Below are 22,944 nucleotides of genomic sequence, written 5' to 3' on the forward strand. Positions count from 1 at the left end.
AGTGAACCTTGATAGCATTCTGGATTTTTTTGCACATTATACATACAGAAATGTGCACAAATCATACTTCAGTTACAAAGGTTTTGATTAGGAAAAGTTATTTAAAGATTTTGAACCAAGTGGGGAAATTTCAACATAATAGGCTGAATATTAGGTGACATTGGGAAATTTATTAGGAAAATTATTAGGAGATTTTCTTAAGTATGATGGTTACTATAGTGATGCAGAAAACATTTTATCTTTAGAAGTTGCTTCCTACAGTATATAGGGGTGAATCACCATGAAATCTGCAACTTTGAATAGTTCAGTATAGAACATCTATTTATGTAGAGACATAGCAAATGTGGTAAAATATTAATGGCTTTGGAATTCAAGTGAAGGGCATATGAGGGTTTATTGTGCTATTTGCTCAACTTTTCTGTTGAGAATTTTCATAACAAAACATTGAAAAACTATTGAAGAGACTTTCAAACGTGCAGAAGTAACAGAGAGGACAAGCATCTGTCCACCAGCAAGTACTCGTGAACTTCATTCTGAGAAAGTGAAATAATCTGCCTTGGAGTACAGGGGTCCTGGTGTCTTGTCATCTTCTTTTTTATTTTCACTTTTATTTTTCTTAGAGGCAGGGTCTCATTCTGTCACCCAGACTGGACTATAGTGGTGCGATCATGGCTCACTGCAGCCTCAGTCTCCTGGGCTCATGTGATCCTCCTGCCTCAGCCTCCTAAGTAGCCTGAACTACAGGCATGTGTCACTATGTCCAGCTAATTGTTTAAGTTTTTGTAGAGGTGAGGGTCAAGCTCTTTTGCCCAGGCTGGTTTCAAAGTCCTGGCCCCAAGTGATCCTCCCACCCCAACCTTCCAAAGTACTGGGATTACAAGCATGAGCCACCACACCGTCTTCTCTTCTTTTTGGCATATTGGGGGTCATCGGCTTGTTTCTCTAAAGCATGCACTCAAACGAAGCCTATTAATTTGCCCAGACAGCTAGCTCTCCTGTCCATACAAGCCTCCTGTGGAACCAGGTAGTGAGTAAGAACATAGACTCTAGAGACAGATCTGCTGGAACTGCAGCCCAGCTCTGCTACTTCTAGCTATGTGACCTTGGGAAAAATAACCTAACCTCTCTGTGCCCTGGTTTCCTCAGAATGAGGACACTAATAACACCTCATGTGATTAGTCAATTAGTACCTACATCTCAGTTATGTGTTATTATTGCAAACATTATAATAATAATAATATTATAAATATTACTAATCTGGAAATCAACAGTGACTTCTAATGGGTATAAGATTATTTTGGAGGGTGATGAAAATATTCCACAATTGATAGTAGTAAAGTTTGCATAGATCTGGGAATACGCTAAAAATCCATTGAATTGTATACTTTAAACGTGTGAATTTTTTGGTATGTCAACTATATCTCAATAAAGAAAAAAGCAGCAGGCCAGGTGTGCTGGCTCACACCTGTAATCCCAGCACTCCAGGAGGCCAAGGCGGGCAGATCACTTGAGCTCAGGAGTTTGAGACCAGCCTAAGCAACATGGTGAAACCCTGTCTCTACAAACATTAAATAAAAAAAAGAAAATAGCTGGGCGTGGTGGCCCATGCCTGTAGTCCCAGCTACTTGGTACTGAGGTGGGAGGATCACTTAACCCCAGGAGGCTGAGGCTGCAGTGAGCTGTGTGTGCACCACTGCACTCCAGCCTGGGTGACAGTGAGATCCTTCCTTAAACAAAAAGGAAAGACAGAAAGCAGCAGCAGCTAGATGATCTCTGACATTAGGTGCCTTTTTGTCAACAAAAAGAAGGAACAAGAAGAATCATTTAGAACCTCCGAGAAAAAATATAAAGATATATATCAAAGTCTGGGTCCAAAACTGAAGCAAACTAGAATGTGGCCTGATACCAGGCACATACTAGAGAATAAGAAAAAATAATACATTTGACTTGGCAAAGGAAACAGTCTTCCTTTGAATAACATGGAATTACATTTCCTTCTCTTTAGTATCAGTCGTTCTTCCCGGTGTTGCAGTAAATAACGTAGCTCATCCCTTGAACAAGCAAGGCTTATGGAGGTCGACAGAAAAACACTTTGTTTTCTTGCTGCAACGTTGTTCAAGGCCGCTCTGCAGGGCGTCTTATTCCTGACTGTTTAAGATGAAATTTGAGTCCAGGACCACGACTTCTCTGATCAACATCAGGTACAAAAAAGTCTTCCAGTCACTTCAAGTCACAAAACATTGCGATAATTAAATGTCCAAGCCTGTGTTCCAGTCAAAATTTGGAACTCCATCTGAATGTAAGCTTCTCTCTCTGGCATCAGGCTTATTACTCGAGGCAGAGAGCAAGCCCGCCATGGGAAGGCAGGGGAATGGCCTCGATCTGCCCTATTTCCCTTTTATTCCTGTGGGTCTGCTTCTCCCCCTACAACACAGCTGGGTCATTTTAGTTAGAAGGGAGTGTGGGGAAGGCCAGAGCCATGCTGGTAGACAACGTACGGAGCAGGGAGAGTTCACCTGCCTGTTATGTTGGGACTTGGCAAGGGTTTACAGGGGACTCTCTCTGGAACGGGGCTTCCGTTGGCTCCTCAGAGACCCCTACTGCTGAGCTTCCAGCCCTTAACCTGAGCAAACAGGAGTCCAAGCCCAGCCTCCTTCTGCTGTGGCCTGCTCACTCCCTATGGCCTCTCTCGGGCAGGATGTGAGCTCACCCCACATCTACTGTTCCCTGGGAGGCCCATCTGGTCGGCTAGAAGTATAGGCATGTTGGGCTTGGTCTATGAACATGGAGTTATTCTCCAACTGCGGGCTTTAACTCTGAGGCCACGGAGCACCCCAATCTGTCCTTTAGTGTCCCCAGGAATTTAGCCGGCAACAGTCCAGTCAAACACCAAAGAATTCCTATCAGATTCTCCCAGTGCTTATCTTTAAACACTCCCCTTTCCCCCATGAGAAGGTAGAACTCAGAATGCTACAGCAATTCAGTAACTTTCTCCAAAAGATTTGTCTCTTTCATCCCTAATCTTTTTATAAGCTGGGAGAGATGGAGGTCAGCTAAGGGTTGCAAAACTGGTTTTCACCGAGCAGCTTTGCAAGTCCTGCTTAGACAGTCTAACACACACACTGGAATGTTGGCATCCCTTATACCAAGTCCTCAGGTGAATTTAGAAATAAACAATCTAATAAATGCCATTGGAGGTTTTCATTATCTGAGAAACAATTTATAGGCAAAGTTTGAGTGATATAATATAGTTTAAGAGCAAAATGTATATGTTAAAACACTGACAGCATGAAAGTAATAATGTCACTACCAAAAACTGGGAAGGCAGGGAAAGAGTAGAGAAAAGTCATAATTTATTTAACTTCTATAAGAGAGGGTCAAAAGATACTATCCAAAGTTGAGAAATTAAGAAATAGAAACTTATAATATTATCTACAACAATAAAGTCATCAATAGAAATAACAAAAATAATTTTTTATAAAACAAGAAAGGAGGAAAGTGGGTTAACATAAGTGTGGCAAATCCCTCACTTTTAACAAGGTAAGACAACTGCCACGAATGCTAAAACCAGAAAGTGTTTAACATGTTATTTCTGGCCAGGCTCAGTGGGTCACGTCTGTAATCCCAGTGCTTAAGGAAGCCTAGGTGGGCAAATCACCCGAGGCCAGGAGTTCGAGACCAGCCTGGCCAACATGGTGAAACCCCGTCTCTACTAAAAACATAAAAATTACCTGGGCGTGGTGGTATGTGCCTGTAATCCCAGCTACTCAGGAGGCTGAGACAGGAGAATCACTTGAAGCCAGGAGGTGGAGCCTGCAGTGTGCTGAGATCGCCACCACTGCACTCCAGCCTGGGTGACAGAGCAAGACTCCGTCTCAAAAAAAAAAGAAAGAAAGAAAGTTATTTGTGTGGAATGTAAGTCAGGTTTAGGTGCAAGATAAATGCAGAGAGGTCTAATTGTCTAATTATTTTTAATAAGAATAAGAAGGTAGGCTGAGTGCAGTGGCTTACACCTGTAATCCCAGCACTTTGGGATACTGAGGCAGGTGAATCACTTGAAGTCAGGAGTTCAAAATCAGCCTGGCCAAGATGGTGAAACTCCATCTCTACTAAAAATACAAAAATTAGCCAGGTATGGTGGTGAACGCCTATAATCCTAGCTACTCGGGAGGCTGAAGCATGAGAATCTCTTGGACCCAGTAGGAGGAGTTTGCAGTGAGCCGAGATTGTGCCACTGCACTACAGTCTGGGTGACAGAGTGAGACTCTGTCTCAAAAGATAAAAATTAAATAAAAAAAAAGAGTAAGAAGGCTGATGAGCTCCCATTGTTTTAATAAAAAATATTTTCCCTCTTAAAAGGCATTTACTAAATTATAAAATATCACTGTGATGTGTTTGAGATATAGGCAGATAGATAAACAGACACATAGACCACAGATTTAGATATATAACCATAAATATAAAATAAATTAGAAACAGTCTCAGAGAAGTAAAGTATTATACCAAATTATATAACTAATTATAGGACCCAGGTCAGATCTGGGGATCTGGGTCAGACCCAAATCTATACTCTTTCCTCTCTATCAATGTGCAGAATGCCTGCTAACACATAATGTCCATTTAGAGATCATTATTTTCTCTTCACAAAAGAATGAGATAAAAAAAGTCTTTTATATCATGATTGAGAGATTACAGCTCGTAAGACCCAATTCTACCACCAGCAACCAAGCTCTGACACCCCCAACCACGCTCCTTCACCCAACACCTCCCACCAGTGCTGAGCTCACCACCAATCTACTTTGCACGCCCACTGAATTTCTTGTTTTTAAACTGAGTTACTATAAGTGTCCAAATGTTTAAAAATGAATGTTTAGTTTGAACTATTTTTAATTATTATAAAAGTAATATTCATAGAAGAAAAATCATGGTCTAAAACATTCAGAGTTCTCGATTATGTTAGGAACAAGAGAAACCAACTCAGGCTATTTAAGAAGAAAACAAAATTCTTGCAAGACTATTAGGTAGCTCACAGAATCCACAGGAACGAGGCTCAGGAACCCAGGAAGGAGCCAAGGAAGCTGCAGCTTCTAGCAAGGTCATGCCGTGGTAAACCAGGTCCCTTGTTGTCACCCTTGGACACCAGCTGCCTCCTTTGCCCAGTAAATTCTAAGTGGCCCCAGGGCTACAGTGCATCCACAGCTCCAGATTCAGAGTCCTGGGCTAGAGCTCCAGCAGGTGGAGGTCATGGGCTCACAGGCTGGCTGCTGGCATTCAGAAATGTAAGCATGTGCCCTCAGAAGCTTCATCGCTGGAGGCAGGGCCCTGCCACTCACCAAGATGCACACAAAGGCAGATACACCAGCTCCAAAAAGGGAATTCAGACACTGCAGGTACAGGGAGGCCATAAATCAAACAAAAACACGACTAAACTAAAAGTCTCCTCTTCACACAATACAGCATTGTGCCCTCCAAATACAAATCGGAGAGCAAGAAAGTCTTCCTCCTTCCCATTCCCATTTCACTCCACAGAGGGGCCCACTGAAAACACTTTCTTGTATATCTTTCCAGAAATTTGCCATGTAACTACAAACACACGTGTGATCACTTGGTGCTTAACATACACACCACACACACAGATGAGACTGTACACATTACTCTGCAAAATTTCATGACAACACATGAATTTTAAGATGTTCCTCCAATTCAAAATGGTCTCCCCTCTTGCCCCAAATCATTCATAATTTGAGAATTTTCTCATAGTCATATTCAGAAATTGATCACTGTAGTCTGTGGGGCTCCAACAGCCTGGATGCAGGACTGGTCAGAGGGCTCCTTTTAGCAACCCAAATACATACATACTACTATTAGGTTGGTGCAAAAGTAATTGTGATTTTTGCCATTTAGACAAAATAGTCTATAATGTACTTTAGCACTGGCAATGTGATATTATGTATGTACACATTGGTTGATACAAGCTACACCCAAGGATAGTCAATAATTCATATTCCAGGGTGGTCAGCTAGCATTTATGAGAAAGGCCAAACTCCAAAAGCTTGCTTTCCTTATCTTTATCTCCCAACAACACCCAACTGATTTTGCTAAACTAGCAGAGTGAATATGGAAATGAGATGCCATTGATGAAATTATTAGCTTTTTTAATTAGCATGATGGATGTTAAAAATGGATTCTCGTGTTTAATTGTTTAGATTTAAGGTATATTACATGATGTTTTGATATTGTGGTTTTGATTTTCATTTCCCTAGGGACTAATGATGTTGACCAAGCTAATAACTATCTTTTTGACATCAGCCACTCAGGAGGCTAAGGCTGGGGTGGGAGGATCACCTGAGCCAGGGAGGTCGAGGCTGCAGTGAGCCATGATGGTGCCACTTCACTCCAGAGCCTGGGTGACAGAGTGAGACCCTGTCTCAAAAAAAAAAAAAAAAAAAAAAAAAAAAAAAAAAAAAATCATCCAGCAGGGGCTCTAAAACCCTGTAAATATTCTCTTTTTGGCTCATCCTTTCTGAGAACTGGCAAAGAGCTGCTCTCCCTTACTGAAGTAGGTCTTATAAACTTGGCTTTGCTTAGTCAACAGGTTTTCAAGGAATCCACAGTGGTATTCAAAACAAGTGAATGCAAAAATGAGAGATAAAAACATTGTTCACACACTCTATTTTGTGAGCATGATGCAAATCTCAACTCTCTATCCTTAAAGCTTCAGAACAAAGGGCATGAACTTTTTTTTTGTCTGATGGCTAATAAGTATATGGATAGCAGAATTTGATCTGAGAATCAACTTTAACAATTAACTTGGCATAAAGGTTACTTCTAAACTTTGGCAATTACTTGTTGCTACCAAACTAAATCCACTAATTAAAGCATACCCAAATTGGCTTGGTCAGTCTGCAAAACAAGGTACTGCCCAAGTCTTGATTCTACCCATAGATGAACCACCCAAGACTGCTTTCAATTTCTGAGGATCCCAAGCTCTTACCCAAGGCACAGTTCCTGGGAAAAGGCAATCAAAGGGGAGAAATCAAAGATCTGTTGCCAACAGGCTAAACATACTATGATTATAGAGAAGCCTGAACCCAGCCTAAGATGCCTTGACAATACCTAAGTGCACGTTTTGCTACCATGGGTTGTTACTTAATGACACATAAAATTAAGAGACCATATCTTCTCTTGGAGATTTTCTTGATGAATGATAAAAAAAAAATTCCTAATGTGATTGCATAGCTTTAAATCCTATTTTACAGTTCAGTTTCAATGTGCATTACAATCCTGCGGGATGGGTGTACTCCCATTGTACAGATGAGTGTACAAATTAGATCATTTCCTTGGCCACTCATTGATTGAAATTGATAGGACTGAGACTCAAAACTACACCTTGTGTTACCCTGGTCATTTCTGCCTCTGGATCTTTTGAGTGAAAGATAAAAGGCAAGAGATTTTGGGTCAAGATCTACTATCTGTTGACCAAAAGTCAAGAGATTTCCCCAAGGTCACCTGATAATTAGTGGTAACATGTCAGCATTAAAATCCAGGTTTCATGAACTATCAAACAAGGGTTCTTTTCAATTTATTGAAATGTAGTTGAACGAACGAAACTACCAAAGCCAGGGAGCTTCACAGCTCATTTTGTAAATGCATGGATTCCTAAACTGCACGTGGGTATTCCGACCCCTCCAGCTCTCCTTATCCTCAGGAAAGAAAGGACCACAATCTATCTCACAGCATAATCCGCCTAAAACTATTTCTAACTGTTGAGTGTAATTCTTCACTCTCTTTTGACAAAATGTCTAGGTATTCTATGACTCTCCCTCCAAGACACAATAAGATGAAAAGTTCCTGGCTCCGCAAATGGCTTTTTGAGCAGAATTATCTTACCAGCTTATGGATTCTTAGATGAAAAAAAAAAAAATTAAGCATACCTTAAGCCACTTTGTAGTCTCTTTGGGTAATGAGGTTTTGTCGTAAATACTATATTCTTAAAGTTAGAAAATAAACTGAAAGACCATTTTTTTTAAACACCCAATACATTTATCCTCGTCTATTCTTGGTCTGGGGTGCAAATCAACAGGAGCCACAGCTGGGAATAAACCACATGTGACCCAAGAACATCCCTGGGGAAGAACCTTCATTGTTGATGCTAAAGAATGGAGCTGTCCCTTTATCATTTTTACTTTGTACTATCCCATCTAATTGACAAGAAAAAAAATAATGATCGCTCATGTCACCACTTCATAAGGAACCAAAAACATAAGCAGAGAGCTAGCTGGACATTCACAGTAGTGGTTCTTACTAAATGTACCGCCAAGGAAAAATGCCTGTACCACCAAAGAAAAATATCTTATTAAGACAGTTCTGTTTTCTAACTGCGGTGCCTAGACAAGACAATCTTTGAGGCTGTTTCTAGCATTGTCCATCATTTTTAAACACTTACAGAACATTTTCTTAGAATGAAAGAGGAATGATACCTAGAAGTAATAAAAAAAATTATTTAAAAATGGAAAATGTTAGCTCTTTATGAAAAACACACAACTTAGAATACTATACACACATACACACACATACATACACACTTCCTAGCTTATTCTTAGTCATAGTCATAAATAGCTACAAATGTTTACTAACTATTTTTCAATATTATTTTTGTTCTGAACACATGAGTATGTTAGTATAAGAAACATGACCCAGTAAATGAAGGCTCCCAACCCTGAGTTTCCATGAAAACTTGAGTTTGAAGAAAATAGGTCACAGTGACCCTTCTTTGTTCAAACCAGCAAAAAACCTGATGTCATCAAGGTAACAACCATAAAAGAGGAAGCCCAAATGTAAACGATTCTCAAAAGGGAATGTTCATGTGTTCTAGACTGGTGTGAACAACTAAAAATGAGGACGGCTTGCTTTCAAAGGACCTTGAAATAGAGCATCCTTCCCCTCCCAACCTCTACCACCAAAATACTCCCTGACAGCCTTGAAGTTCAAAGGGGATAAGTACAAAATTTTGGAGAACAAAAGCAAGTGAGAGAAATCTAAGACAAAAATGAAAGAAATTTTGGGAGTTGACCAAGGACCTAAATTTCTTATTGGCTGTCAGATTAACTCCACAGTCTACAACAAATGTGTAGCACATTGGCCCTAAAGAGTGTGAAAAAGACAAGAGCTTTGTCCTCATGGAACCGACTGCCATCTGGGGGAGAGAGGCAACAAATATAAATAGGTACCTAGGCTAATCGCAGACAGCAAAGCCAATCATTCAGTGCTGGGATGTGGCCAGGGGCAAGGCAGGAGCCACTGAAATCAGAGCGGTCAGGAAAGGCCTCTTGCAGGAAGTGACAGCTGAGCTGAGAGCCAGAAGAAAAGGCATCAGCCAAGCAACTAGCTAGGGGATGAAAGTCCCATCTGAATAGCTAGGGGATGAAAGTCCCAAGTCAGATGGTGCCCCTGAGCCTACAGCATGGATGACAAGGGGAAGAGGGCAGAACTCTAATCAGCCAAGCCCAGCTCTGCAAGAACACAGACCCATGGGGTCCTCTGCCTCCTCTAATGGAGCATGCCCTCCCACCAAAAAGCAGGCAATGGCACGTTTCCTAAACTCAGGAAACTGAGGCAGAGGGGCTTGGGTGAAAAAATGGGGAAAAAATATCCATTAAGGGAGGGGTATGGTACAGCTTCCCTTGGTATTACTAAATTATTCCCTCTGTGCCAAACAGGAAACTAGGCTCAGGAAAGTTCAGAGGCTTCCACACAGTTATGCTACTCTTAAAAGGATGGGCTAGGAATATCTGACAGGCATTTTTCCATTTTTTAACATAACACAAGCATTTGGCATGAGTTATAATGGTATACTATTAAGATTCATGTGAGCCAGGCATAGTGGTTCACACCTGTAAACCCAGAACTTTGGGAAGCTGAGGTGGGAAGAGCACTTGAGCCCAGGAGTTCGAGACCAGCCTGGGTAATGTTGTGAGACTCCCATCTCTACGAAAAATTTAAAAATTAGCTGGATGTGGTGGCACATGCCTGTAGTCCCAGCTACTCAGGAAGCTAAGCTGGGAGGGTCCTTTGAGCCTAGGAGTTTGAGGCTGCAATGAGAAGTGATCGCACCACCGCACTCCAACCTGGGCAACAGAGCAAGACTCTGTCTCAAAAAAAATAAAAAATACATATGAACTGAGGATTTTTCATTTAGGATATTGACTAAGTCTCCAATTATCAATAGATAGAAAGTTTTCATTGTAGAATCTCTACAAATTATCTTCTTTATGAATTGATGCTAATTAACATTTCAAACCAATCTCTATATGACCTTCCAAATACGTAACTCATAGAAGCCAAAATATACACGCTCAAATGTCCAACAATAGTGTAAAAACTGATGATGGAGTACAGAAATAAGGCAGAAGCCTGCTTACAGTTTTAATGAAAGCATGTAGACTCCTCATACATGGAAACCTGACAATAACTTAATTAATTTAATATTAAACAGAAAAAGCAGTGCATGACATAGTATGTACACACTGGTTACAACTTTGTGACAAAGTGCATACACTTAACAAAGATGAGAAATAAATGGATAAGAATGTAATAGGAGAGGGCCATTTTCATTTAAGGCTGCTTCAGCTTACATAATAAATATGTAAGACAACTTTTAAGACAGAATGTCAAAGAAACAAATGCCTTAATAGGTACACTGTCTTGAATCTATCCAGAACACACTTATACTCTCTTTATCATTTGGAATTTTCAAAGTACAAATGCCACTGAAGATTTTCTTCTTTTAATTCAATTTAAATATTGGAGATTTGTATCACTGAACATTTTAATATTGACCCAATGGAACAAACGAGATTCCTGTTACCAAATATTAGTATAAACACTAAACACCAACCACAATTTTTCACAGAGACTGTAAACCTAGCGAATCGTCGTGAAACACATTTCAGCCACTTATAACACAGGCTACAAAACTCACCCAAAGTCTCATTTTCTCTCATCCTGCAGTTTAATATATTAAAATGCTATGTTTATCATTTATTCTTTCCAAAATTATTAAAGGAATTTCATGAAATACAATCATTGATGGAGTTGTAAAATGTTGCATGTGTCATCTTGTGGGCCTAAAACTGCTGCAGGTTAGCTTTTCAAGACCATCGACACAGAATTGGGATCCATTAATTATTCTGACACACAGAGATTCTGCAATGTGCTTCCTCTCTTTGTACTTAAAGAATTGAAGGAGTTTTGTATTGATTGCCCACTGCCTACCATACAATGATCTGTTTAAGATGAACTATTAAGCATATATACAAAATGGCTTCAGAAAATTTTTAACTCCATTTCAAGACAGATGAGACAAATAAGAGATATTATATAGAAACAATTTTAAGTAGACCGCAATTCAAATCGCATTTCCTAGACCCTCTATTTTATCCTTGAAAGTTGGAAACTCCATTAGCATTGTCTATTTTGATTCACTTTAAATGACAAGTTTAAATGTATCATTTAAAACTGTAAATGATAAGTTTACAGTCCCTGAATCAAAATGACATAGCAAAAAAAAAAAACAAAGGATGAACATTGGAAATGTTCTAAAAATGCCACTGAACTGTATACTTTAAAATGATTCATTTTGTTATATAAATTTTACCTCAATAACAAAAAAGATAAAATCACCAGTATATGTCTATATTACCAAGAAAATATAATATTTATGTGGTAAAGAGACACTATAGTAAATCTATGCAACAAAATTCTGAGGTTGTTCAACTCAAACATTATAACAATAAAAAGTCACATATTCATGGTTTATATGAGAGATCTACTTCAAAAGAATATGGAGGAGGCTGAGAGCAGTGGATCACACCTGTAATCTCAACACTCTGGGAGGTAGAAGCAGGCGGATCACTTGAGGTCAGGAGTTTGAGAACAGTCTGGCCAAGCTGGTGAAACCCCATTTCTACGACAAATACAAAAATTAACTAGCATGGTGGTGCATACCTTAATTCCAGCTACTCAAGAGGCTGAGGCATGACAATTGCTTGAACCTGGGAGACGGAGGTTGCAGTAAGCTGAGAAAGTGCCACTGCACTCCAGCCTGGGCAACAAGGTAAGACTGTGTCAAAAAAAAAAAAAAAAAAAAAAAAGAACAACAGCCAGGCACGGTGGCTCACGCCTATAATCACAACATTTTGGGAGGCCCAGACCAGCAGATCACCTGAGGTCAGGAGTTTGAGACCAGCTTGGTCAACATAGTGAAACCCCATCTCTACTAAAAATACAACAAGTTAGCTGGGTGTGGTGGCAGGTGCCTGGAAGGCTGAAGCAGGAGAATTACTTGAAACCAGGAGGTAGAGGTTACAGTGAGCCGAGATCATGCCACTGCACTCCAGTCCAGGTGACAGTGCAAGACTCCTTCTCAAAAAAAAAGATAGATACATACATATATATATGTGTGTACATATATATATATATATAGAGAGAGAGAGAGAGAGAAAGAGAGAAAGAGAGAGAGGAAATGGGTGGTATAGCTGTAAAGACTGGCTGGAAGTTAATCATTATGGCACCTGGGCAATGGGTACAGGGAGTTCATGATATTATTCCCTCCACTATTATGTATATTTAAAACTGCCCATAGTAAGCAGTTTTTAAAAAAATTCTATCTTTAGGATTAGTTTAACGCTGGAACTAAAGACACTTGTATAGCACTGGGTACTTAAGGAGCTTAAAGTGAATCAGAAAACCAGCAAAAATTCTCTTACTTACTCGTTATAAGATACCTGACTTCTAATATTATCTACTGTTGACTACTGTTAACTTATTTTTTTAATGAACAAGGGAGCTTAAGTATTTCTTCAATGGTTTATCTGGACAGACTTTACACACAGCACATTTTATAAAGGGCAGCAATGTGTAAGGTGGGTACATACCAGGAGTATCATAGGCCTTTTCCAAGTTGTTAATCCTATGATTCCAGAGAGTATCACCTGTAATGATAAACCATCATAAATACAGCAAATGGACCAAATCCAATAAACAAATCCTCAGTCTCAAAAGCACATATTTTTAAAGATACTGAAATTTCAAAGCATTCTAAATCAAATATTTAATATTCCTGCTCAATTACAGGGTTCACCTCAGCAGACCACTTTGGACTTTTACTTCCACGCCCTCGAAGCTTTTTTATTGACTTTGCATAATTTTGTTTTGTTTTATTTTTAGAGACAGGGTCTTGCCTGTCGCCCAGGCTGGAGTGCAATGGCGCTATCATGGCTCACTGCAGCCTTGACTTCCTGGGCTCAGGTGATCCTCCCGCCTCTGCCTCTTCAGTAGCTAGGACTACAGGCACATGCCACCACATCTGGCATGTTTTTCCTTAATGTCAATTAAGAACACACAATCAGAAATTAGCCTCTCCTTCTGGTGAGTGAGGAATCACTATTTCTGTTCCAGCAGCACCCAGTCTGCTGCCAGGGTCAGCTTCATAAGATGCATGTCTGGTGGCATCTTTCCCTTCATCAGGTACCCATCCCTTACAGGACAGGTAAAGTCTTCAAAATGGGAAACAAGGCCTTTCAGGATCTTCTCTTGCCCACTCTCAAGCCTGGTTTTTACATACCCCAGCCTCTCCACGACATACCTTCCTTCAAAGTACACCTGCCCTCCCTCAGGCAGCCAGGCTCCAGGCATTCCCGGGCTATTTGCTTCTTTCTCTTTGCTGAAGTGTTCTGTCCTCCCAGCTTCCCTCCCAGCTGCCTGAGAACTTTTACCCATCCTGCAAGGCTCCATTTCACAGTCACTTGCTCTGAGAAGCCCTCACTGATTCCACCACTCCACACTCGTGGAAGCCGTCTGCACATACTTTATTTTTTCCAAAAACTCTATTGTAATAACTTAGGAATTTGTATTTGTATTACCTACTAACTGTGAATTTCTGTCTTGTGGTTCTAAAGTCCTAGTTCCCAGAATTGCGTCCTACTTGTTGGCAATTAATATATATGTTCTAGAGCCTTTATTCCACAAAGTGGGGGGAACTACTGTGAGAAGGAGCTCATGTTGCAAAATGACACTTCAATTAAAAACGAGCTAGAAAATCTCAATAAGGAAAAACCAGGCTGAGCACAGTGGCTCACACCTGTAATCCTAGCACTTTGGGAGGCCAAGGCGGGCAGACGGCCTGAGCTCAGAAGTTCAAGACCAGCTTGGGCAACATGGTGAAACCCTGTCTCCACTGAAATACAAAAAGTTAGCCAGGCATGATGACGCTACTTAGGAGGCTGAGGCATAAAAATTGCTTGAACCCAGGAGGCAGAGGTTGCAGTGAGCTGAGATTGTGCCACTGCACTCCAGCCTGGGAGGGAGGAAGAAGGAAGGAAGGGAGGGAGGAAGGGAAGGGAAAGGAGGCCAGTATTTTAAAAAAAACATAACTGGAAACCAAGGTCAGCCTTCTGGATAACACAGTTTGATAAACAATTGAGAAAGGATGATTAAAGTGATATTTCAGCCTGGGATATGCTGATGCCACTTGAGCAGTTTCAGCTTTGTATAATAAAGTGTGTCTGCTAGATGCAGCTATGAGGGTTTTCCTCTACAAGCACATTATGCTTATTCAAATCGCTCAAATCCTTCAATTTATAATCACTGTTTATCAACTATGAATCAGTAAGGATTGGACAGTGTCCCTTCAAATTCAAAACACAGGCCTGCTTGCAATATTCTCCATTCTCACTAGCTGAGAGTAATTATTCTGCACCATCAGACCAGCAGAGGACAAGTCTACCCTCTTATATCAAGAATCAAAAACCATGTACAGGCAGATAGGTGGCAATTTCTCCGTGTGCCATCTATGTCTAAAGGTACCACTACCTGCCTGCCTACCAGGCACTATAACCTTGCAATCCCTTTAAAATCCAATAGGATATTTCCTTACCCTAAACAATTTTTGCCTGGAGACACAGGGCAGGGCATGTGTGGCTCAGAGTGTGTAAGTTACACTCACTTTACAAATTGGGACTGGAATCCGTGAGATCCTGGGTTCCAGGCTCCGACTCAGCTTCTAAAGACTTAACTATGAGACCTCGGCCAAGTCATTTTACTTGTCGGGTCCTCACTCATTTCCTTAGAAATGCTGCAAGGGAAAAGGAAGCCATTTCTCAGTCTCTTCTAGCTCAAAAGACTTACCTTATAGTGATGACAGTAATTCCTCAGAAATCTGTGCCCCAGGGCGCAGGCATGTGTGCTTGGGTATGTGTGTGCATGTGCCTGTGCTTGCATGTGTGTGCACATGTATGTGCATGTGTGTGTGTGTCCCACATGCCCACTCTGGTGCCTACTGGACTTAGCTGAGGAAATACAAGCTGTTTTGTGAAAACATAACTTAATCTTTGAATGCACTTAAGTGAAACACGAATCTCCCAATTCAGTAAAAAATATTATTTGAATTATTAGTTAGTGTTTAACATTAATGCTACTGGTCTCCATTAATACAGAACACTGTGGTTCAGCTTTCTGGAATATATTTTTTCCATTAAAACAATATTATTGACTGGGCGCGGTGGTCAGGAGTTTGAGACCAGCCTGGCCAACATGGTGAGACCCCATCTCTACTAAAAATACAAAAATGAGCTACACGTGGTGGCGCACACCTGTAATCCCAGCTGCTCAGGAGGCTGAGGCAAAAGAATCGCTTGAGCCCAGGAGGTGGAGGTTGCAGCGAGCCGAGATCATGCCACTGCACTCCAGCCTGGGTGACAGAGCAAGACTTCATCTCAAAAACAAACAAACAACAACAAAAAAAACAATATTATTAAAAGGAAGTGTCCAGCCCGGGCCATAAAAGCCCATAAAATAGAGATAGAGATATGCCTAAACTATTCTTCCTATCTCCCCTACCTAGCCACATCACCCCACCCTCCTCCATGTTAACAATCTAGCATGTGTACAGATTTTACAAATGATGTATTTTTCTCTAAATTCTTATTACTATACACATATGTCTACTTGTATATATATACACTTATAGGATGTGATTTTTCAAAAAAAAATCATAAAAGATACACTTTCCCTGCCTCTTCCTTTTCTCTCTCAATAAATACTTCATAGAAACCTCTTCATGTCCATTGAGTAGCTGTAATTCATTTCACTTTAATGGATACATAACATTCCACTGTGTGGCTGTACTTAATGTATTCAATCATTTCTATATTCATGGGCATTCATTCTATTTCTAGTTTTTTGCTCTCACAATGCTGCAGTAAACATCTATGAACATATATCTTTAAAAACAGGTTCTTTTATTTCAGCAGAAAAAAGTCCGATGAGTGAAGTTTCTGAGTTGAAAGGTATTTCTATCTTTTTAATAGATTTCTATCTTTTTAATAGATCATGACAGATTCAACTGTCATTTCAAATGAGGTATCTCTGAAACAACCAAAGAACTATTTATTTCTTCCTTTGGAGGGGTGGTATTTTGTTTGCATATGGTAACAACAAACTATAGAAAACGTAATTTTAAAAGTATGTACAAAATGTATATGACAAATGAGAAACATCTTTAAGGCCTCAGTGGGGAGAAATACAAAGTTTATTGCACAATATTAAATGAATAGCCAAGTAAGCCAAGGTACATATCAAGTCTATGGATTGAAGACAAACTAAGAAGGTCATTTCCATTTAAATTGCTTTATAGACTCAGCACATATTCAACTTAAATCCCAATAGGATTCTTGTAAGCCACCGCTGTTTATAATGTTTTGAGAAACTACATTCCAGCTCCAGGCTGGAGCTGTATTTGCAGCTTTTCATTCCTGAACCCCGCAACAAAGGCACACACCTACTTTTATTCAGCTTCTCCCTCTCTTCAAGCCCAATGAAGCCTTGAGGTACTTGGGGAACCCTGTGAGTGGTGATGGGGAGAAAGGCAAATAGAGGAAGTAGGTCTGGATGGTTAGAAGCCTCTGGAATGGTAATGGGGACAGAGGTGCTGCAGTTGGGGATACACTTTTTAAGAGCTTAAGACTTAAGGAATGATGCTTACATTTCATCTGAAGGGGAGGTAGAATTCATGGATGGGGAAAGGGGTTGGGAAAAGAAGAGGAGGAGGCAGAGTATTCGATGCTTCCACGTCCCTCAGTGGCAGCAGTAGCTGGAGCTCCCTCAGGAAGGAGTCAAGAAGGCCCCTTAACAACGTCCTTTCATGGCTCCCATTTTGCCACAATGCTATTATGTTTAACGGTCTTGGACCTGTGCGTCCTCACTAACACACCACCAAAGTGCTCCCAGAAGGCACTCACTTAGTTATGACAGGAGTCAATGAGTGAATGAATGAATGGAGCCTAGAAGCAGGAGATGACCTTGCTCGAAGATGACTATGTAAGCCTAAACAGATTTTTCATCCCCTGTGCTTCCTAAAAAAGTACAGCAGTAACGAAAAGCAACTCCATCAGCATACCTTCCATCCAGCACAAGATGGAACTTGCCCTGAATGAACAGGTAAGAACCTATTTTCCAACATCAAACAATCTCTATATTATTATAATGAGATTTATTACAATTTTTGTTACACTCACTTATAACCCATTTCTTGCAGCTTACAGGAAAAAGCAGAGGCCTTTCCTTTTTTCTGATACTGCAAAGAAAGACTCTGAGATACCCCAGGGGAGAGTCATTGTTACCCACCATAAATGGTTAATGTGCTTTCACTTTCCAATGTAAAAATCAAATCGTTAAGATCAGAAGCTTATAATTCTACTGCCCTATTTCCCTTTGCTAATCCATTAACATGTGTTAGAGCAAAAATGTTCTGAATCATGTATCAAAAGCTGCTGCACATAAACACAGAGATTATAAAAGAGCCTTGTTGTAAATGCCCCATGTTACTTAGTAAATAAGCAGAAAATAATTTGTCAAACTTCTCAACAACCTACACTGCCCTATAGCTCTTACGCTGGCAATTAAAAAAAAAATGTATGTGTATGTGTATGTGTATGTGTGTGTGTGTGTGTGTGTGTGTGTGTGTTTTCCCTATCTGTCTAGCATAGCTCATTAAAATAAAAAAACAAATTGAGAAACTGGGCAACTTAACATTTCTAATGAAAACATGATAATAACTATAATGTCCTACAAAAATACTAGCCTATTCACTTTACGTTGATTAAATATTACCCCAACGTTTAAAAACCACTGATAGAGGTTCCCGTGTATGCCAGGTCTGGTGCTCGGGTCCAGCAGTGATGCACTCTCTTATATATACTCGAGTTATACCCTCACAAAATCAGTCTTGAAGAAGAAGCATCCCACCCATTTTACAGGTGAGTAACCAAGGCCGAGAGGCACAGAACTTATAAATGCGACTCTGCCGATATGCAAAATGAAGGACCAAAGAAGCCAATAAACTCATCCCAAAAATTCTATTTTAAATATCCCTTAAACACTAAAGTAGTATTTGATTAGTATAATAAAAAATATTTACTATCATTTAACTGGTAGTAACCATAACCTTTATGTTCGTTTTTTTCTTTGATCCATTGATTTTTCATTATGTTTAGTCACTGCAATTTTTTTTAAAAAAGTTCACCCTAAAGTTTACCAATGTCTGTCTCTTTATATGAAAGTGAATCTTGGAAGAATCATGGACTCAGAGACGATCATGAATTCAGATCAGATAGTGCATAAATGTAAACTTTCCATAACATGAGGTTTAAAAAAAAAAAAAAACTCTGTCGCATACATAAATTCAAACCATGTGACACAAGGCTTTTTTTTCCTAAAGCACCAAGAGAGTCACGGTGCCTAATGCCATCGTCTTAAAATTGTATTTAGTTAATTGTTCTATAAATACAGTATCTCTTGCTTCCGTTGTCACTTTGCAAATTCTGAGGCCAACCTCAGGAATAAGTCACAAAAAGTAGGAATAACTAACAGTTACAAAGTTGCATATAGACCCGGGTTTGGAGGGTATGGGGAAGTATGGGGAAAAGACACATAGCAGAGAACTTGTCAGTTCCATATCACTGATTTCTTTCTCTGCTCTGGTGTGCTCAGACTTGGAGACAAGGGCACACCCAGCCAGCAGACTGGGAGTATTAACCTTCACCTTCTGGTTCAGTACTTCATCAAATACAACTGTGGCTTGACTGATATCTAACTGTATTTACCTCTGAAATGATTCACAACAGTAAACTGATTTCAGCCTTTAATTTGAGAAGACGAAAAAAGCTATGTTTGAGAAGACAATAGAGTATGATTTTATAAAGAGCAAAATCCTTAAAATATATGCAAGATTATTACTGGCCCATAGTATTTAGAGAAATGAAATGCATCCACCATTTGGCTGGATTTAGTCAGACAAGCACAGTAAGTAGCATAATGGGTCTAGTTCCTAACCTGTCTGGAATATCCATCCTTCTGGAGTTTCCCAGGACACTCAAAGAGGCCAGTGGCAGGGCCCACAGGCAGGGCCACCAGGGTGGGATTTTTTTTCTACATGAGACGCCAATTGTGGCCTTTGCTCACCACAGCACAGCATGTACCTCAATAAGATCATTCAATATGAAAGTATTTCAGAAGGAAAGCAAATTGGCACTGGATGAAGTATACAACTTCAGGCAAGTCTCAAGGGACCTAATGTTTTTAGTGTTTTTATTCAAACAATTACTTTGGGTTCAATGAGTTCTTCGAATCCTTTTTTTAATTTGGTCTTGAATTGGGGTATGTGTGGAACTGTAAAAGCAGTTCTTACCATTCAGGACATGCACTGATTACAGATCTTATGAAAACTAAAAACTACCAGCATTGCCAGACTTTCAGATTTACATAGTGAGTTCATAGAAAGGCTCTTTGCAGTCTGGTGTGGTGGCTCACATCTATAATCCCCACACTTTGGGAGGCCGAGGCAGGAGGATCACTTGGAGATGGAAAATAGCCTCGGCAACATGGGGAAATCCTGTCCCTTAAAAACAAAAAACAAATAAATTTTTTAAAAAAGATATATAAACAAAGGTTATTGACTTTGCTGTGCTCATCTTCCACATACATGCCACAAGGACGTGTTTCCAAGTCTCTCCACACTCAGCGAACTTCAAGGGGTTGGATGCCTTGGAAGTTGTGATTGTTAGGAGGCAGGGGGGAGTGGCCACCCGGTGTCCATAGATACTGGCTGGCAGCAGCTTTTCTCTGAAGTTGGGCACTCTTCGGCCCCAGGCTCAGCGTTCCTGGTTGGAGGAGGGAGGAGTGGGTCCTGGAGAGCAGACATCTCTCTAGCTAGCTGCCAGGCGCTCCAGGAGCTTTGGCCAGCTCATCCTTAATGACAGGTCCCGGTTCTCACAAACTGAATTCTGCACAGCAGCCTGCATGGCTCCAGGAACCCACTAGGGTTAAGGCCCTCCTTTAATGACCAGGTACAAGCGCCAGTTCACACACACCCTCTCATTACCTCCTGAATTTGTCTGGGGGTCGAGCCACCCTACACATTTCACAAGTGCGTGTGTCTTAATGCAGAATAAAACAAGCGATGTGCCCCAGTCAACCTGTCCCATCCCACAAATACACCTACTATGTGCCAGGCATTCTTGATACATCAGTGGACAAAAATGATCAAAATCCCTGACCTCCCAGCACAGATGTTGTCAGTGCAGTAATTACTCAATGACCAAAAGAAGTTTAATCATTTTCCTCCCACTTTCCTGCCACCCACACCCTGGCCTTTCAATCTCCCAAAAAGCTGGGTCTTTGTTTAATTCTATTAGCTTGACAGGGACACTAAAATCCTTTAGCCTGCGCGCCACAGACACTACCCAGGTGCAACCCAATTCACCCCTGAACTCGACTGTGGCGGAACATCTTTCTCCAGCTTCCAAAAACTTCAGGTAACGTGAGGCTCCCCCAGTTGACAACTAAGCGGCAGTGGAGGGGATCGACCGGAGCCCCCTATCCCCGTGGGCCGGCGAGCGGCGCGCGCGCGCAGTACTCACCGAGGAGCCGGCCCAGAACGGGCACGAGTTCTTCACCTGCGGAGAGCTGCTCAGCGACAGCGCCCCGAAGCTGAGCGCCACCATGCAGCAGCCCAGGATCAGCTGCAGCAGCCCGAGCGATAGCAGCGGGCGGGCGGGCAGGAGCGCGGAGCCCGGGGCGGCGGCGGCGGCAGAGGCGGCGGCTGCCCGGCGGGAGGAGAGCGCGGGCGGCGCGGTCAGCACGCCGGCGGCAGCGGCGGCCGCGCAGCGAGGCCGCGCCGGGGGCTGCAGCGCGCCCCGGGGCCAGCGTGGCCGCAGCGGGGGCAGCGGCGGCTCCTGGGCGGCGGCGGCGGCGGCTCCCGGGCCCCCGGCCTGCGGCCCGCCCGAAAGCCCAGCCACGGGGCAGCAGGAGCCCGGGAGCACCACGGGCAGGGACATGGACGGACGGGGAAGGGAGCGGCCGGCGGCGGCTGAGAGGGGACGCGGAGCGGAGCCGAGGGCGCCGCGCACTGGGCGCCGCGGGCGGGCTCCGAGGCCGAGGGGGAGGGAAGGAAATGCGCACGGCCCAACCACTTGCTGCCGCCGCCGCGCTGCCCTGGCTCCAGCCGGCCGCACCCACCTGCCGCCTGGCGGGTCCGCCTCCCGCTGGCCCTGGGCGCACCCTCCCTCGCACCCACGCGCACCCCGTGCTCGCGCTGCGCCGGGGCCCCGCCGAACCTGCGCCGGCTTCCTGGGGTCCTGGGAGGGTGCCCTGCCCCAAATATTTAAGTAAGTCCCTCAAGCTAGGAGGCACCCCACAGCCAGGACGCGTCAGCGCCGGCCACCGGCAGTGTCAGCGTGTGTCCCCACCCGCCGAGCTGGGACTAGAGAAGAGCAGGCGAAGCGCCCCTTTACGGTCCAGGTCCAGCCACGACAGAGATCCCGGCGCACTTTAATGAGAAGGGAGCCAGCCCTTAAACTTTTGCCCCCAAAAGGAAGGGGATGTCTGGAGGAGGGACTTTGGGGGCGACTCGACGGGAAGAGGCGTAAGCCAAGGACTTCGGGAAGGACGACGCCGAGCTCCGTCACCGCTCGCAGGGCGCAGGACTTGCCTGGCCCGCATAGGCGCGAGGTGCTTTCCCGGCACCTCGGTAGGAGCGGGAACGAAAGGACTGGGTTACCTTGGAAGCATCCAGCATCCGTAAAGAAAGTACCCGGGGCAGCCTGGAGCGCATGGCAAGGGTCACTACTCTCTGTCCTCTAATTGACTCATGAGCTATATCAGGCATCTATTAGGCATCACCTGGTAGAACACAGAACCCCCAAACTTCAGAGGAAATACCCTAATAGAATCCTAAGCTACTTTGCTAATTTATGAGAAATCTTTAGCGCTTAAAAAAAAAAAATTGTTCCTCTTTGCAAAATGAATTTTCTTAATAGCATACCTTTTCACCTCAGAATAATTCTAATGCGTAGAAAGTTCCGTGCCTAAAATGATTATAATGGACTTTTTTTCCTGATAAGAACCAGAGCAGTGTTCTTTGCAGTTAGTCAGTTACCGTCTTAGAAAGCTTACCTTATCGTAAGGTTAGGGTACTAACATCCTTCTACCCAATAAACCAAGAAAAGCGTGTGTCAGTTTTTATGCTCTGCTTGTGGAAGCTGTATATTGCTTGTTACTTTAACCCACAATGTGATACACTATCAATGTGCCCAAATTTAAGTATACACTTCTTAAATTATTAAAGCACATGTCATTAATGGTGCCTAGGACTTCCTTTAGAGGCTGCTCCCGTGAATAAATTCAAATTCTGGAGGAAAACTGAGATGCGTTTCAAAATAAGTGTTTAAAGTCTGTTGATTCGTGCACTTTCAAAAAATGCCTTACAGTATATGCTCTGAAATTGTAGCTGATGTTAAATTAAAAGCTTCTTAGAGCTGAGGTTATACTCTATTTTATATACAAGCTTAACAGTATTTAATTTTTAACAATGTATTACACCATGCAATA

General features: G+C 42.1%; 1 protein-coding gene across 2 annotated transcripts in view; it reads right to left on the reverse strand.

Moving 5' to 3' along the window:
* Positions 1 to 21,469, reverse strand: part of ENTREP1 (endosomal transmembrane epsin interactor 1) — a 66,617-nt gene extending 45,148 nt beyond the window's left edge. Inside the window, exons 1-2 of one of the 2 annotated variants that reach the window (XM_012453755.3) lie at positions 20,976 to 21,469; positions 12,936 to 12,992 (exon numbers count right to left, since the gene is read on the reverse strand). In XM_012453755.3, coding sequence (XP_012309178.3) covers positions 12,936 to 12,992; positions 20,976 to 21,392 — 474 coding nt within the window. In that variant the 5' untranslated portion in view covers positions 21,393 to 21,469. Of the gene's footprint in view, positions 1 to 12,935; positions 12,993 to 15,004; positions 15,092 to 20,975 lie in introns of those variants that run through there. The other variant, XM_064361676.1, reaches the window with a different exon arrangement.
* Positions 21,470 to 22,944: the final 1,475 nt, after the last annotated feature.

This window comes from Aotus nancymaae, unplaced genomic scaffold, assembly GCF_030222135.1.
Source record: "Aotus nancymaae isolate 86718 unplaced genomic scaffold, 86718_ANA_hifiasm-v0.15.2.pri h1tg000041l, whole genome shotgun sequence".
NCBI lineage: Eukaryota > Metazoa > Chordata > Mammalia > Primates > Aotidae > Aotus > Aotus nancymaae.